The sequence below is a fragment of the Callorhinus ursinus genome, unplaced genomic scaffold (assembly GCF_003265705.2).
Source record: "Callorhinus ursinus isolate GAN/ISIS: 27379988/994484 unplaced genomic scaffold, GSC_fseal_2.0 scaffold2, whole genome shotgun sequence".
Classification (NCBI taxonomy): Eukaryota; Metazoa; Chordata; class Mammalia; order Carnivora; family Otariidae; genus Callorhinus; species Callorhinus ursinus.
Window position 1 is genome coordinate 86,674,219 of NW_027397064.1, and position 17,937 is coordinate 86,692,155.

The 17,937-nt window shown below is 35.5% G+C and overlaps 1 protein-coding gene across 1 annotated transcript in view; it reads left to right on the forward strand.

The window, feature by feature from the left end:
• Nucleotides 1–17,937, forward strand: part of LRP1B (LDL receptor related protein 1B) — a 1,894,461-nt gene that overhangs the window by 1,663,862 nt on the left and 212,662 nt on the right. Inside the window, exons 61-63 of the mRNA XM_073905704.1 lie at nt 4,393–4,581; nt 5,394–5,542; nt 12,079–12,172. Coding sequence (XP_073761805.1) covers nt 4,393–4,581; nt 5,394–5,542; nt 12,079–12,172 — 432 coding nt within the window. The remainder of the gene's footprint in view (nt 1–4,392; nt 4,582–5,393; nt 5,543–12,078; nt 12,173–17,937) is intronic.

Sequence of the window (17,937 nt, forward strand, 5' to 3'; positions counted from 1 at the left end):
AAATATATAATGAATACCTGTTACAGCCCATGCAATAGTTCTCTTTTTTCTGTCTTATTTTATGTCTACTGAATACCTGTAAATGAAGTGTGCCTTAAGTTTATTTTTCATATTTTCTTTTAACTAAGCAAGTGCAGTCTTATATATGATAATCAGTTATACTATTTTTTCTCTTAAAAAGGATAGCCATTATTATTTGGAGAAAACATTGACTGCTTTTTCCATAAATACAGCCACATCTCAGTGACCTTGTTAAATGTTTTTCTCATGCCATCACATTCCATATTAATGTTTATGTGACTTATTTATTATTATGTACTTATGAATTATATATGAATATACATATATAACTATATGTATAATAGATATATTACAAATATACACATATGTAATATATAAATGCATGTATACATATAAATGTACATATTTACAAAGTAAAAATAAGAAAATAAATAAGGAGACAACCAAAAATAAGCAATTTTATTTTTCTCATTCTGATTCAGGAATGTTTCTTATACCAAAATATATGATGATTTGGCTCAGAACATCTCATTTAGCTTCAATGTGGGCTGAATTCTTCATCTGGTGATGGAAAAGCAAACATGGCATTCATTTATTTATACTTACCATTTAGCAGTTAATATGTGGCTTTTTTTTCACAGAAGCTTAAGCAAATAGTCAAATAACTTGTTGGAGAGGTTTAAGTCCTCAAGAAGAAATAAGGTATCCTGCCGAGTTGTGAGCTGAACTCCTAGAAAGGCAATCTAAAAAGATTTTGTTTGATTGTGTGTTTGTTTTGCTTTCTTTTGTTTGGCTTGATTTTCATTGGCATTGTTTGTGGTATTAAGTGAACTTTTCACCATCTCTTAGAGAATAGATTGTTGGAGCTACTATAGTGTTAGGTATGTGGGACTGGATATCCCCTTGTTAACATAAGTTGGTGTTTTTACTTTGCTTTCTCTAGAAAAAATACTCTGGTGGTTGTATTTGATGGGTTTGGGAAATAAACATGTTTGCCAATTGAGCAGTCCTGAGAGTGGGCTTATAAAGCTAAGAGTGACAGTGCTGTTCTTTACCCCAATATCAAACAAGGGATTAAATCAAACAGATGGTCACTTTGGGCAAATGGACTAATTTTCTTCACCTTGACCTTTTCTACATTTTCTGTACTTCCAGCTCTGTGCCATCTTTCTTCTGAAGTAAGAGTCACGTTTCTGATCTCCATAAATTTATATTGATTATCTGATAACAGAGATTTTCTGGTGGGTAGTCATTACAAACTTAGAGATAGCAAACTTGTCCAGTACTTAAATTGCCCCATGTCCAAAAATAATAATGTAATTTCAATCAAGTAATTAAATAAACTGACTTTCAGGGTGCCTGGGTTAAGTATCCGACTTTTGGTTTCAGCTCAGGTCACGAGGGTCCTGGGATAGAGCCCCAAGTCAGGCTCCGCGAGGGGTCTACTTGTCCCTCTCCTTTCCCCTCTCTCCCACCCACTTTCACATAGAGCTTACGAAATCAGTCTTATTGCTTTATATACTTGTATTACTTTGCTAAGGCTGCCATACAAAGTACCACAGGCTGGGGCGCCTGGGTGGCTCAGTTGGTTAAGCGACTGCCTTCAGGTCAGGTCATGATCCTGGAGTCCCGGGATCGAGTCCCACATCGGGCTCCCTGCTCAGCAGGGAGTCTGCTTCTCCCTCTGACCCTCTTCCCTCTCGTGCTCTCTATCTCTCATTCTCTCTCCCTCTCTCAAATAAATAAATAAATAAAATCTTTAAAAAAAAAAACAAAGTACCACAGGCTGGGTGGCTTAAAGAAAAGTTTATTTTCTCACAGTTCTAGAGGCTGGAAATCCAAGACCAGGGTGGTGACAGGCTTGGTTTCTCCTGATGCCTCTTTCCTTGGCTTGTAGACGGCCATCTTCTTACTATGTCTTCACAAGACTTTTTCTCTGTATGTGTACTTCCCTGGTGTCTCTGCTTCTCTCTTCTTATAAGAACACTGGTCACATTGGATTAGGACCCCACTCTTTCTTTTTTTTTTTTTAAGATTTTATTTATTTATTTGACAAAGAAAGAGTGAGAGAAGGAAAACAGCAGGGGGAGTGGGAGCAGGAGAAGCTGGCTTCCTGCGGAGCAGGGATCCTGATGCGGGGCTCGATCCCATGACCCTGGGGTCATGACCTGAGCCGAAGGCAGATGCTTAACCAACTGAGACAACCGGGCGCCCCGTGAGGCTGGCTTTCTTGAAAGCAGTACTAGTAGGTAAAACGGCAAAGGACTCAGCAACCAGAGTCTGATTTAGATTTAAATATCAGTACCTTCATTTACTAGTTTTTAATCGCCCTCTTTGGTCAAGATCCTTAAATTTGCCAGATCTTAGCTTTCTCATCTGTGAAGTGAGATCTATTTACTACTACAATAAAACGATGCATATTAATTAAAATAAGGTGTATAAAGTAGGTCTCCTACTGCAGGGTTTCATAACCTCAGAACTATTAATATTTGGGCCTCATCATTCTTTGTTGTGGGGCCAGAATTGCCTCCTCCACTCATTGAAAATCACTGCCAACTTCCTGGTACCCGAGTACTTAACAAATGTCAGCTATAAGTTACTTACTGAATAATGAAAAAGACTATGCAACGTTAGAGATGTTAATAGGCAAATTCATACAATAACTCCACTTTTTGTGTATAAATTAATTGAATCTCTGGTGAACTGAAATTATTTAAAATGATGATTAACTTCTTAAGCCCGTATTTAATGATCTAATTATTTCCTTTGCATCTAAGAAAATATGAATTGAGTCTCTCTGGGAGTTTCAACTTTTTTTGCCAATTTTCATTTTATTTTGAAGATTTCCAAACATACATACATGTTGAAAAACTGTTACAATCACCCATCACCAAGATTCGCCTCGTTGTTAACATTTTGCCACATTTGTTTTATTTTTCTGGAATGAATTTATACAGCCAAAGAGGGAAAGTGGGAATAGTTTGTGTAAATAACTCAGATATGATTCATTCTGGTAAAGTAGCCTCTTCATCTTTCTGTCCGGTTCCCCTTATTCTAGCAAGAGGCTCCATGTCTATAAGCAGTACACAGATAATTCAGTTTGAGTACTTGCATCAAAAGTGTACACATAGGGATTTTTTTTGAGTGTTACTTCCTTCATAAGCATATCTGTTTTGAGATGGATTTCTGGCTAGACCCTACAGTGATAGTCATCAGTGGTTTAAAGTGTCACCTATTTGTTTTTATTTCTACTTTCTCTGTGTCATAGTGAATTCTGTGATCACATTTGACCCAGCTGAATAAAAATAACAAATTGTATTTAAGATCTTGATAGTGTCTCAGTTACTCCTGGATGAGGAATATGCCAAACATTAATTCTCAGTCATGAAAATCCAATTTATAAAAAAGTACTTATTACTGGACTTACAGTACCTTTTTCCATTAATGGACAGTTTCTCAGAATTTATAAAAGTAGATCTGAAAATAAATATGGAGAAACATTGTAATGCTCGTGCAAATTAAGGAATTTCCATTTTCTTTATTGATAGCTTTTGAAACTTTTTTTGAAGAAAACTCCACCACATTTTAAAGTTACTTAACCTTAAATCACCAAAGAAATTTATCACATCTCATGTGCCTGATAGGACCCTGGAATCTCTTGAGTGAAAAATTCACATTTGTAACGCTCAATCTACTATTTACATTTAAACATAGTCCTATAATGAAAATATAATTATGAAATAATTTTAACCTGCAACTAAACAGTTTTATGACTGTTAAATATGCCTAATACATTGTTGTCTGTCACACTTATTTTCCTCCATCCCTATCCCAGCTCATCTTGCATGTAAAAATACTCATAAAATCTCAGTGACTAAAATAGTTTATAGTAGTCTTATAGTCACTCTATCTCCAGGTAGATAAACATTTCATCCTGGATATATGATTTAATCAATCTGGAAGTGGGAGAAAGCAGTCAATGACCTGTAGATGTAAGGACTTAAGTTGGGAGCAACTGGATGGAAATATATATACATATATATGTATATATGTATATATATATATATATATATAATTTTTTAAATATTGGATGGTATTTGTTTCTGGTGAAGCAGCCATTACTCGTGAGCAGAATTGCATTCACTTCTTCCCAGTGGCTGAAGCAGGCAAACTCTGAGCAAAGTAAACTCCTGCACCAGATCCTGCATTCTCTTAACTGGTAATAAAGAACTTTGCTGGCCTGACAGGTTGTCACAGCAATTATTCACGTGAAGTTCTGTAGCAGTTGTATCTGTCAGCCCATGTAGTATTGAATATTTTAACTGGCAGTCTTCCAAGACTGAACATTAATCTTACCATCTCCTATTACAGTCCCTAATCAAGATATTCCAGGGGTGATTGCACTAACATTGTTTGAAGACTACATCTACTGGACTGATGGGAAAACCAAGTCACTCAGCCGTGCCCATAAAACCTCGGGAGCAGACAGACTCTCACTGATTAACTCATGGCATGCCATAACAGATATCCAGGTGTATCATTCTTATAGACAACCCGATGGTAATTATTCTTTCCATGATTTCCATAAGCACATCAACATCTTTTAGTCACATTCCATTTTTGTTTCCTCCATGGTTAAGTGTAAATTTATTTTTGAGAAAGAGTACCAGATTTCATTATTTAGCATAACTGTGTAGGATGAATTCAGCTGATTTCAAGTATGTCTATTAAGGAATATGATTAGAAGCTCAATAATAGTACAGAGAATTATTAATTTGTTGAAATATTAAGTTAAAATGACAGTAAATGTAGTTAGAGCAGTAGAGAACGCATTCTTGAAATGATTTCTTTACAAAATAGTTATAGGAACCTTACTTGCTGGGTGAAAGGAATTATATTTAAGTATCTTTGGGGCTCTAAAAATGAGAAACATATCAAGCTTTTTAAGCATATGTCTAGTAAGAATTCTATCAGGACTCATGGAATAAAAGTTTGATTATTTTGCTTACAAAACAAAGCCACTACACTATTAGTTGTAGATCATTGTTTCATTGTTTTATTTTACATTTATATTTCTAAACATATGTATGTCTTCATCCAAAATGCTTCTAGTCTATATTTTTCTGATGGACAACTTTTTTTCTACTAAAATGCTTGTTTTTGTGGAACTGCATCCTTAAAATTATTTAATAGTAAAATGAATGCCATTGGGCAATGAATAGAATTTACAACAAAATACAATTATATTTATGAACTTGATGACTTCTTGATTACAAATTTCTACAAGTTATGAAGTTTAAATGCCCTGTCTCTAATCCCATATTATATTTTGGCCTTGATTTTTCTGTTTTGCTGTTTCTTTTTCTCTATAGTCTCCAAACATCTCTGTATGATAAATAACGGTGGTTGCAGTCATCTGTGCCTTTTAGCCCCTGGAAAGACTCATACCTGTGCATGTCCCACCAACTTCTATCTTGCAGCTGACAATAGGACTTGCTTATCTAACTGCACAGCCAGCCAGGTGAGTACAGGTCTTGAAATTATTTCATAAAATGTATTATCAAGCTGTTATAAAGGTTTTTCCTGCATTTTGTTTATTGGCTTAAGCCATTTTGAAACATTTTTTTGTTGTTTAGCATAGCATAGCTTGATGACCATTCCATACATCATAGAGAGGGTCATAGAGTAAGGGAAAAGCAATTGATGTACATCCTGAGAATGAAACCTTAGGAAATAGGAGGTACAAATAGAGGCCAAAAAGAGACACAAAAACAACCCTGAAAACCATTTTTACACACGTCCATACAGAATAATGGTTCAAATCAAGAATGGACATAGAAGAATCATCAGAAGAGATCTGATATATTTCAAGAAGGCTGGGTGATTGTGGCATAGGGTGAAGACTAAGATATATACAGTTTAAACAAATAAACAAATCTTCCTAGATAATCTACTGTGTCACCATCTCTTCTCCTCTCCCATTCCTCAGAGCAAGTGATAATGGAAAAGATGAATTGGACAAAAGTAATTTTCTACACTTTTTAATTGAAAAATTATATGATCTAAATAGTTTCCTCCCAAAACCTCTTTTTCTTCAACATTTAATTATTTCTAGTAAAGATATTAAAATGTGCACTCAATGATAGTTACATGGACTTGATATTACTACTTTCAAATTTTGGATAATAGTCATATGACATAAGATTTGATTTTTTTTTAATATTTTAGTCACTCTGTTGTGTAAGATAAAATTGTCAAGGAAACTATGATTTGTTTTGAAAATAGCTAAAATTTGTTTTTAGAATTCTGTGTTTTGAATCTGCTGGTTTTCCACTTCTAGCAGTGACATCCTGGCAAAACACTGAATTCCTCTTTGGGTGTGCTTATTTTCAGAATGGAGAAGCTAATACTAGCTCACCCAGCATCTCAAGTTATCACTATGAGTATCACCATTAAAGAACTGTACAACGCAGACCATCAAACCGCTTTGAAGTAGCGAGTATGTGTAGTACTTAAGGGCACAGACTCTGAAGCCACATTCACTGGGACTGTGACCCTGACTCTGCTTGAAATTGGCTGAATAATCTTGGGTTTTTTACTTACTCTCATGATGCCTTAATTTTCTCATCTTTAAAATGGAAATACTAATATTTCCAGGCCACTCTTATGGAGATTAAATGGGAGAAGTTTCTGGCACATAGTAAGTGTTGTTACTGCCCTTGTCCTGGGGTGCGACTAGAACATACTTAAGGACATGTGTGCAATTAGTGTGAGCCGCCATCAGGAGATTCTGATGTGTAATTGGAAGCACAGGCCACAGTTTCTTCTTTCTTTACGAAGTGTATTGTTTTAATTATAATCCCCTAAGTATTTGTGTAGACAAAATACATTATCTTTAGAGAACTAGAGATTTACATCACTGTGAGAGGCAAAATAAGCAACCTAATTATTCCTAGAGAGAAACTTTAAGGGAGAAATCCCAGGTTCTTAAAACTTTTAAAATATAATTCCTGTTAGTACTATTTAGTTTAGACAAATTTCCAGTTTAAAGTCAAGGTTAGGGCACCTGGGTGGCTCAGTCGGTTAAACATCTGCCTTCGGCTCAGGTCATGATCTCAGAGTCCTGGGATCGAGCCCCACATCAGGCTCCTTGCTCTGCTGGGAGCCCACTTCTCCCTCTCCTTCCCGCTTGTACTCTCTCTCTGTCTCTCCTTATCTCTCTCTCAACTAAATAAATAAAATCTTAAAAAAAAAAAAAAACTCGAGGTTATTCTGAAATAATCTCGGTCCCTTGTTGGCAGAGGGATGTGTGGGGGTGGGGTCCAAGGGTCCCTCTGTTGGTGCCTAACACTGTGGCCTTAGGTGACTTAGTAGAAACGATGATGCCTACCTAAGCCACTTACAGAGTGGTGAGCCCCCGTAGCCAACCAGAAATACAGCAAAGCCAAAGGATGCTTGACACACAGATCAACATCTCAAAGCATCAGCCTTCCTGTAATCATAAAGGGAATAAAACATTTCAAATTATTATATAAGAAAATATATAATTATGTTTATTCAATGCCAAAAAAATCAGATCAATTAAATGAATACCTAAATCAACCCAGAAAAATATTATTCATATAATTAAATTACGTCCTAATTTGGTATCTTTGATGATATGATTAAGCATCTACCTTTGGGTCAGGTCATGATCCCAGGATCCTGGGATTGAGCCCCGCATTGGGCTCCCTGCTCCATGGGAAGCCTGCTTCTCCCTCTCCCACTCCCCCTGCTTGTGTTCCCTCTCTCGCTGTGTCTCTGTCAAATAAATAAAATTTTTAAAATATGCATATATATATATATGTATATATATCCATATATACATATACATATATGAATATATATTTATAACTTTTAAATACCCCAATAGTGTTTTTACATAAGTTTTTTTGGTTTAAAAAATTCAACAATAGCAAGAACACTAACAATAACAACAAAATTGTGGATCCAATATCTTTGCTGTCAGCAGTACTTCCTGAAGAAAAGAGTTATCAGTTCATTTGTTTCATTTTTATGAAAGAGTTAATGAAGAACAGTTAATGCAGTCCATTAGTGGTTATCCCAGTAACTCTTAGGGTTTATGCAGCCATTTACTGCTGATTTTTTTTTTTCCCAATGTAGTGAGAGAAAAAACTATCTACTATACACTTCTTGGAGAAAAGTCAGTTCACAGAAACACAATTTTTAGTGAGGTTTGAAATTGAAATAAAGCAAATAATCCAAGTATTTCAGAATCATACCATTTAGCATTCTGATAAAAAATGTTACCATTTTAATTTATCTTACTACAGGATTTTTTATTTTTTAACATGAGTGCAACCAAAGATATATCCCCTGACTAGCATTGATTTTTAGAAAAATAAAATAGGCAAATCATACCAGTAAGAATTCTATTAGAGTTGAAAATAAACATGAAAATCTGGTGAAAATCAAGATTAAATACAGCTATTAGAGCTCTTATCACTTCAAATATTAAATTTAAATCATTTTTATTTTCCAATAAAAAGTAAATTAAAAAATAGCTTTATTTAGTTTTTAAATGGAGACTTTTTCTATTGCAAGTAAACCTCACTTGTGTATGCAGGATTTGTATTTTATACTTGTATCCATTTTAATAGACATGTATTTAGTAGTTTCTTCATAGCTTCTTCTTGTGGGTGATAATTGCAGTTTGCAATTTATTTTATGAAGATATTAGTCTCGGAGAACATTTACCATGAAGAATGTTTTATATTTATATTTAGCATTTATCTTTTTTAAGTTACTATATTTAAGTATGAAAAAATGAAGCCCAGACACAAAATAGAAGAAATCTTCCTTTGAGAGTAATGAATAAAATGTTGATAAGTGTAAAAAGTAACATAATAAGTATATTTTACCCTGGCCTTCTCTTAGCTCAAAACCTTTTTATGGTCTTATTAAAAATGAAATGGCAAGCACAATCGTCATGTCATATATAATTCCAACAGTTGGTGTTTATTTAAATCAGGCATATGTAGTGAGGTTTTTTTTTTTTTGTAGTGAGTTTTAAAATACGTATTTTAGATATTTTTCAAATCTTGATTGCGAAGGTTTTGAATATACTCAGGAGACATGAAATTCTCTTGTTAATGTACTTTGATATATTGTAATGACTGGAAATGTTTAATGTTCAGGGCAATTGCTTTCAGAGTTAGCCTTATATCCCCAGACAGTCACTATCAATAAAGGTAATATTTTTCCTGTGGTAATTTATAAAAACCACCACAGACATGACCACAGGCTAAGCAAGTACGGGAAAATGAGTTGAACAGTCAAATCTTCCCTGGATTCACAGTGCTCTATTCCCTCTCATATTGCTACTAGGAAAAAAAAAATCACACTCTTATTTAAGAAAATAATGTAGCTCTGCCTTGAATAAACTTCATGGTATCCAGAGAGGTTCAGCAAAAGCTACCATCAAATTTTCTCTTACTTGAAGAAAGTAAGAGTACTTTAAGTGAACAAACCTTTAGCTTGCTAATCCATTTCGTTAGACAAAACTGAACCTAAGCTATATTTTTCTATGTATTTTTCTATGTATTTTCTGTCTGGCATATAGCATGTTAAGTAAATGTCACCTTGCTTTCAGGTCACTCACATGGGAATTACAACAGGAACACTTCAAAAAGAAAATTAATAAATTTTAGAAAATTGTCAAACTTTTTCAATTCCAGATGACTTTTGTGATATATGCTTTCCACTGAATTTCTGTTGAAATAAGAAAACAATTTGATAGTGCTAGAAGAAACTTACTAAACTTTATTGCTTGGTTTTAATATTTTAAAGTAAATTTTAATGGCAACTATTTTAGATGTGATGTACTCTATATGTAAAGTGTGATTTTCTTTAGTTTCTTTTATTTTATGAGAATAAGCTTAAAACTGAAAGGGGTTAGTTTGAGGTCCGAGATCACTAGGGAATAAATTTACTGAGTTTTCTTGGTCTCTGTACATTTGGCCAATTGTGAGGTTTAGTAGGAACAATATTTCTGTGCTCTGTTTCAGGAGAAGAATTTGAATTCAGATCAGCTTTCTTATAAAAAATCCAGTAATAACCTTCTGAAATATTTTTCTAGCAACATGTTGCATGTGTGCTAAATAGTTTATAAGTAAATACTACCATATAACATTTTCAACTACTTTCTCTGTTATTAATCTTCCATTTGATGGTTTATTTCAAAAGAAAGGCGTTAAAAAACTTCCTACCTCTGTAAGTAATAGAAATTTTTTCTTATAATTTTTAACTATTTAAAATGGAAAGGATGATAGAACAAATAAAACGCATTAATCGGGGTGCCTAGGTGCCAGTTGGTTAAACTTCTGACTCTTGGTTTAGTCTCAGGTCATGATATCAGGGTCCTGGGATTCAGCCCCATGTTGGGCTCTCCACTCAGCAGGGAGTCTGCTTCTCTGCCTCTCTTTTTCTCCCTCTGCCCCCACCCCTGCCTGCGTGTGTGCGCTCTCTCTCTCTCTCTCAAGTAAATAAATAAATCTTTGAAAAAAACACACTAGTAAATATATCAGTGAATAGTTTTTTTTATAATCTTAAGAATAAGTTTTATTACAGCAGTTTTCTTTAGTTTTATTTAAAAATATATAATATTCAAAAAATAATATTCAGCAAAAATCTGTCACAGCCTTACTTTTTTACCTTTTTTTTGATATGCAAATGTTCATTTTAAATTAGAGATACCTCTTATTTGCTAGGTTCTTTTCCGGGCTTTGTAGGGGAGGATGTAGTATAAGGTTGTAAGTCATTGACCAAGATAGCATTAATATTCCTCAGCTTGACTAAACTTTAGACAGTTTCTTCCTGGCTGTAGGCCCCTGAGTTCCTTTTTTTAGAACATTTACTTTAGAAAACTTGCAATTGTGAATTATTTCTCTGCCCCTTAGAGATGTAAATTTTCTCCCAGCCTCTTACCAGTTTTATAGGCTACGAATGTCTTCCTCAGGGACTGGGAACCATCCCCTATAGATTTAATCATCAAGAAAGATAGTCCAGTCTTGTCTCAGTCTCCATGGGAAGGTAGGAGCCCAGCTTTGATAAGTACCATCTAGCAAATACAGACAGCCCAATCATGTTGACCAACATCCTCCATATTTTTCCATTAGTTTACCCCTGAGCTTAATCCCACCCCCTCCCTTTTGTTTCAGTGGAGTTCAGTTTGCTCTCTCTCCCCTATTGGCAATAGTTTTAAATAAAGTCTTTCTTGCCTGTTTAACTATCTAGTGCAATTTTTGTACCTGTTTTCTAGTTATGACAATTTATCTTATTTATCCTCAAAGATCATGTATATTTATTAGAAATTCTGAAAACTAGAAATAACTGTACTGGTTTTAACTGCTTTAAAGAAATTATTCTTAAAATTTATTTGGGCAGATATTCACTGTGGCTAAAGGCAGTATGTTCAGAAAGTTCCATGGAATAACAGCATGACAGTGCCAGAAAGGATCATCCAGATTATCTTTAACTCCTCATTTGGTGGCTAAGGAATAGAGATAGAGAGATGTTCATCAAATTGTCTAAGATTCCTAAGGAAATGCAATTTGATTAACTTAATTCAACTTTTCAATGAATTCAGGATACCTTTTCCTGATATATCTGGTGATTTTTTTAGCCCTATTCAGCATTTGGCAAGCGTTCTGTAAAGGCTCAGATAATCGATATTTTAAATTTGCTGGCCACATGGTCTCTGTAGCAACTACATAATTCTGTTGTTGTGGTGCGAAAGCAGCCATGGATCATATGTAAATGGGTAAGCTTTTCTCTGCTCCAGATATCCCAGGAGGTTTTCCTGAACAATGTGCTTTCCTGGCAGATCATTTTGCTCTTGTTGTGCATTTATTCCCTATTATGGTATGCTCTAAGACCACCACAGTTCACATTTGCAGCAAGAGAGTAGGCTAGGCTGCTCTGCCCTCTTGAGTTTTTAAATATCCATTTAATATTGGGGTAGGTTCTTCAACCCTTTTTTCTTTCTTTTTTTTTAAGTTTCGATGCAAAACTGATAAATGTATTCCATTCTGGTGGAAATGTGACACTGTGGATGACTGTGGCGATGGATCTGACGAACCTGATGACTGTCGTGAGTACATTGGTGAATGTGGGGATTTAGAATTTAGAGCTCCTTAAATTCCAGACCTTGAAAACTGAAGTGAGACCTTAAGGATTACGTTCTGATACTTTTACAAAATCTTTAAAAATACAACAAAAATTGTTACATTGTCTTGAGTATGTCTCTATTGACTGTTACATTTAGAATGACATTATCAGCAATTTGTGTTAGTATTTTGTTTTAAATTTTCTTACTTGCAGAAAAATTACACTCCACATGTAATGATCAGTATAAATAACAATCAGCATGATTTTGCCTGGATATATCACCAAATTAAAAGCAAAAATGGGCAAGTTTGCAGAATATTAATCAATAACTAAAATCTTACCTTTAAGGGATTAGTCTTTGTCAGTATTATAATACTGAACATTCCTTAAAAGTGAGATTTTTCCAGTATAAATCATTAGTCTGTTCTACTAATCATTTAGTATGCTTTGAGATATTGCCTTAAAATGACTACCAATTATGCTGAATGAAATAAGTCAATCAGAGAAAAACATGTATCCTCTGACCTTACTGATATGAGGAATTCTTAATCTCAGGAAACAAACTGAGGGTTGCTGGAGTGGTGGGGGGTGGGAGGGATGGGGTGGCTGGGTGATAGACACTGGGGAGGGTATGTGCTATGGTGAGCGCTGTGAATTGTGTAGGACTGTTGAATCACAGATCTGTACCTCTGAAACAAATAATATAATATATGTTAAAAAAAAGAAGATAGAAAAAAATGACTACTAATTATACTTTGACTCATACTGTGATTGTCATGGTTGGGTGCCAGATACATACATTCATACATACATATAGGTATGTATATCCATATAGGAATATACATGTATATATGTACGTATATGGCATGTGTATATGTACATATGTGTATAAATACGTGCATGTATATGGCATGTGTGTATGTGCGTGTGTGTACAAACATGTGTATGTATATGTCGTGTATGCATATGTGTATAAACGTGTGCATGCATGTGTGTACATATGTTTATAAACATGCGTATGTATATGACATATGTGCGTGTACACATGTGTATAAATGTGTACGTATATGGCAGATGTGTATGTACATATACGTGTATATACATTTAGCTATCTTTGGTAACTTTGGTTGTAATGGACAGTCAGTAAACTTTTTCTTGATAGTCTTTTATAGTTCACTCCATGGGTCACTTTAATATTGTCCTGTCAAGTTGAAGATGCTTATAGTCAATCATGATAATTCCCTCAAATCTCAGTGTATGGTTGCCATGATTTGGCCTTAACAATTGAGTTCAGGATCCTTAGGCTTGCCCTAGAGTAAGACAGTATACTAAGTAAAAAGGTAGTTACTTTCGGCTGTAGAACTTTCCACCACATAATTACAAAGCTGTTCTAAACTGAGGGTCTCTAGATAGTTACTTAAATGAGATGTAATCCATCTCTCTGGTCACTATCAAGTGTATAAAACATTTGAACTTGTTTCACATAGTTCATTTATATTTTTGAAAGCAGCTAATAATATATTCAAGGAAAAGGAAAAAAAAGACAGACTTTGCTTTTCTAATATTCTTTTTATGTTCTCGAAAGGTCCATTGGTCTTTGATTCTTTTAATATAGTTTTTGTTTTCACTGTGATAGGTAATATATAAGTAGTTTTTGTATGAAGTAAGTATTATCTGTTATGCCTGAATTATATTTGAATTAAAGGGACTATCAAAGGAACAGGAAATTATATTGGTGACCAACTGAGATTTACTCATTAAAAGAAAGTTATTGATTTCCCTGCAATAAAGAAAACTTTCAAAATATAATAAATAAAATAAATACAACTTATTTTGTAATTTACAGAAATAAAGGAGAATGAATATGTTAAATGAGTCCTCATATTAAAATGACTTTTCCTAGGGGCACCTGGGTGGCTCAGTCGGTTAAGCATCTGCCTTCAGCTCAGGTCATGATCCCGGAACCCCGAGATCAAGTCCCACATAGGACTCCCTGCTCAGCGGGGGTCTGCTTCTCCCTCTGCCCTTCACCCTGCTTGTGAAATTTGCTCACTCACACTCTCTCAAATAATAAATAAAATATTTTTAAAAAAAGATGATATTTCCAGCCCAGATTCACTAAAGCGTTCTCTGTGGAAAGACTGCCATTATGACCTACAAACAAGGTCAGTGGCTCCCAATTCTTCACCCTCTAAACTATTTGAGGCTCCTGAGTTCTAACTTTAATCTTGACTGGACTATCATACTGTAACCGTACTGATATAAAAAATCAACCAAAGATTTAGTATAATAAGTTTTTCATATTTACACACTTTCTTTCTTTTTATTTTTTTATATTATGTTATCTTAATCACCATACATTACATCATTAGTTTTTGATGTAGTGTTCCATGATTCATTGTTTGCGAATAACACCCAGTGCCCCATGCAGTACGTTCCCTCTTTAATACCCATCACCAGGCTAACCCATCCCCCCACCCCCCTCCCCTCTACAACCCTCAGTTTGTTTCTCAGAGTCCATAGGCTCTCATGGTTCATCTCCCCCTCCAATTTCCTCCCTTCATTCTTCCCTTCCTGCTATATTCTTTTTTTTTTTCAACATATAATGTATTATTTGTTTCAGAGGTACAGGTCTGTGATTCAAAGGTCTTACAGTTCACAGCTCTCACCATAGCAGGCACCCTCCCCAGTGTCTATCACCCAGCCACCCCAACTCTCCCACCTCCCACCACTCCGGCAACCCTCAGTTTGTTTGCCAAGATTAACAATTACTCATATCAGTGAGGTCATAGGATACATATCTTTCTCTGATTAACTTATTTTGCTCAGCATAATACCCTAAAGTTCCAACCACGTCGTTGTAAATGGCAAGACTTCATTCCTTTTGATGGCTGCCTAATATTCCATTGTGTATATATACCAACTCTTCTTTATCCATTCATCTGTCGATGGACACCTTGGCTCTTTCCACAGTTTGGCTATTGTGGACATTGCTGCTATAAACATTGGGGTGCACATACCCTTTCGGATCACTACATTTGTATTTTTGGGGTAAATACCCAGGAGTGCAATTGCTGGATCGTATGGTAGCTCTATTGTCAAATTTTGAGGAACCTCCATACTGTTTTCCAGAGTGGCTGCATCAGCTTGCGTTCCCACCAAAAGTGTAGGAGGGTTCCCCTAACTCCGCATCCCAGCCAACATCTGTCGTTTCCTGAATTGTTAATTTTAGCCATTCAGACTGGTGTGAGGTGGTATCTCATCGAGGTTTTGATTTGGATTTCCCTGATGCCGAGCAATGTGGAGCACTTTTTCATGTGTGTGTTAGCCATTTGGATGTCTTCTTTGGAAAAATGTCTGTTCATGTCTTCTGCCCATTTCTTGATTGGATCATTTTTTCTTTGGGTGTTGAGTCTGATAAGTTCTTTATAGATTTTGGGTACTAGACCTTTATATGTATTTGCAAATATTTTCTCCCATTCTGTCGGTTGTCTTGTGGTTTTGTGGACTGTTTCTTTTGCCGTGCAAAACCTTTTTATCTTGATGAAGTCCCAATACTTCATTTTTGCTCTTGCTTCCTTTGCTTTGGCGATGTATCTAGGAAGAAGTTGCTGCCTGTGTTCTCCTTTAGGATTTTGATGGACTCCTGTCTCACATTTAGGTCTTTCAACTATTTTGAGTCTATTTTTGTGTGTGGTGTAAGGAAATGGTCCAGTTTCATTCTTCTGCATGTGGCTGTCCAATTTTCCCAACACCATTTGTTGAAGAGACTGCCTTTTTGCCATTGGACATTCTTTCCTGCATTGTCAAAGATGAGTTGACCATAGAGTTGAGGGTCCATTTCTGGGCTCTCTATTCTGTTCCATTGATCTATGTGTCTGTTTCTGTGCCAGTACCATACTTCCTTGATGATGACAGCTTTGTAATAGAGCTAGAAGTCTGGAATTGTGATGCCACCAGCTTTGCTTTTCTTTTGCAACATTCCTCTGGCTATTCAGGGTCTTTTCCGGTTCCATACAAATTTTAGGATTATTTGTTCCATTTCTTTGAAAAAAGTGGATGGTATTTTGATAGAGATTGCATTGAATGTGTAGATTGCTCTAGGTAGCATTGACATCTTCACAATATTTGTTCTTCAAATCTATGAGGATGGAACGTTTTTCCTTTCTTTGTGTCTTCCTCAGTTTCTTTGATGAGTATTTTATAGTTTTTGGAGTACAGATTCTTTGTCTCTTTGGTTAGATTTATTCCTAGGTATCTTATGGTTTCAGGTGCAATTGTAAATGGGATCGACTCCTTAAGTTGTCTTTCTTCTGTCTTGCTGTTGGTGTATAGGAATGCCACTGATTTCTCTGCATTGAAATTCTATCCTGCCACTTTCCTGAATTCCTATATGAGTTCTAGCAGTTTTGGGGTGGAGTCTTTGGGTTTTCCACATAAAGTATCATATCATCTGCAAACAGTGAGAATTTGACTTCTTCCTTGCCGATTTGGATGCCTTTGATTTCTTTTTGTTGTCCGATTGCTGTGGCTAGGACTTCTAATACTATGTAAAATGGCAGTGGTGATAGTGGAAATCCCTGCCGTGTTCCTGACCTTAGGAGGAAAGCTCTCAATTTTTCCCCATTGAGAATGATATTCGCTGCGGGTTTTTCATAGATGGCTTTTATAATATTGAGGTATGTAACCTCTATGCCTATACTCTAAAGAGTTTTGATCAAGGGAGGATGCCGTCCTTTGTCAAATGCTTTTTCTGCATCTATTGAGAGGGTCATATGATTCTTGTTCTTTCTTTTGTTAATGTACTGTATCACATGGATTGATTTGTGGCTGTTGAACCAACCTTGCAGCCCAGGGATAAATCCCACTTGGTCCTGGTGAATAATGCTTTTAATGTACTGTTGGATCCTATTGGCTAGTATTTTGGTGAGAATTTTTGCATCCATGTTCATCAAAGATATTGGTCTGTAATTCTCCTTTCCGATGGAGTCTTTGTCTGGTTTGGGGATCAAGGTAATGGTGGCCTCATAAAACGAGTTTGGAAATTTTCCTTCCATTTCTATTTTTTGGAACAGTTTCAGAAGAGATATTAACTCTTCTTTAAATGTTTGGTAGAATTCCCCTGGGAAACCATCTGGCCCTGGGCTTTTGTTTGTTGGGAGATCTTTGATGACTGCTTCAATTTCCTTACCGGTTATAGGTCTGTTCAGGTTTTCTATTTCCTCCTGGCTCAGTTACTTCTCTAGGAATGCATCCATTTCTTCCAGGTTATCGAATTTGCTGGCATATATTTGCTCATAATATGTTCTTATAATTGTTTGTATTTCTTTGGTGTTGGATGTGATCTCTCCTCTTTCATCCCTATTTTATTTATTTGGGTCATGTCTCTTTTCTTTTGATACGTCTGGCCAGGGGTTTATCAATCTTGTTAATTCTTTCAAAGAACCAGCTTCTAGTTTCATTGATCTGTTCTCCTGTTCTTTTGGTTTCTATTTCATTGATTTCTGCTCTGAGCTTTCTTATTTCTCTTCTCCTGCTGGGTTTAGGCTTTATTTTCTGTTCTTTCCCCAGCTCCTTTAGGTGTAGGGTTAGGTTGTGTATTTGCGATCTTTCTTGTTTCTTGAGATAGGCTTGTATTGCTATATACTTTCCTCTTAGGGCTGCCTTTGCTGCATCCCAAAGATTTTGAACAGTTGTGTTTTCATTTTCATTGGTGTCCATGAATTTTTTAAATTCTTCCTCAATTTC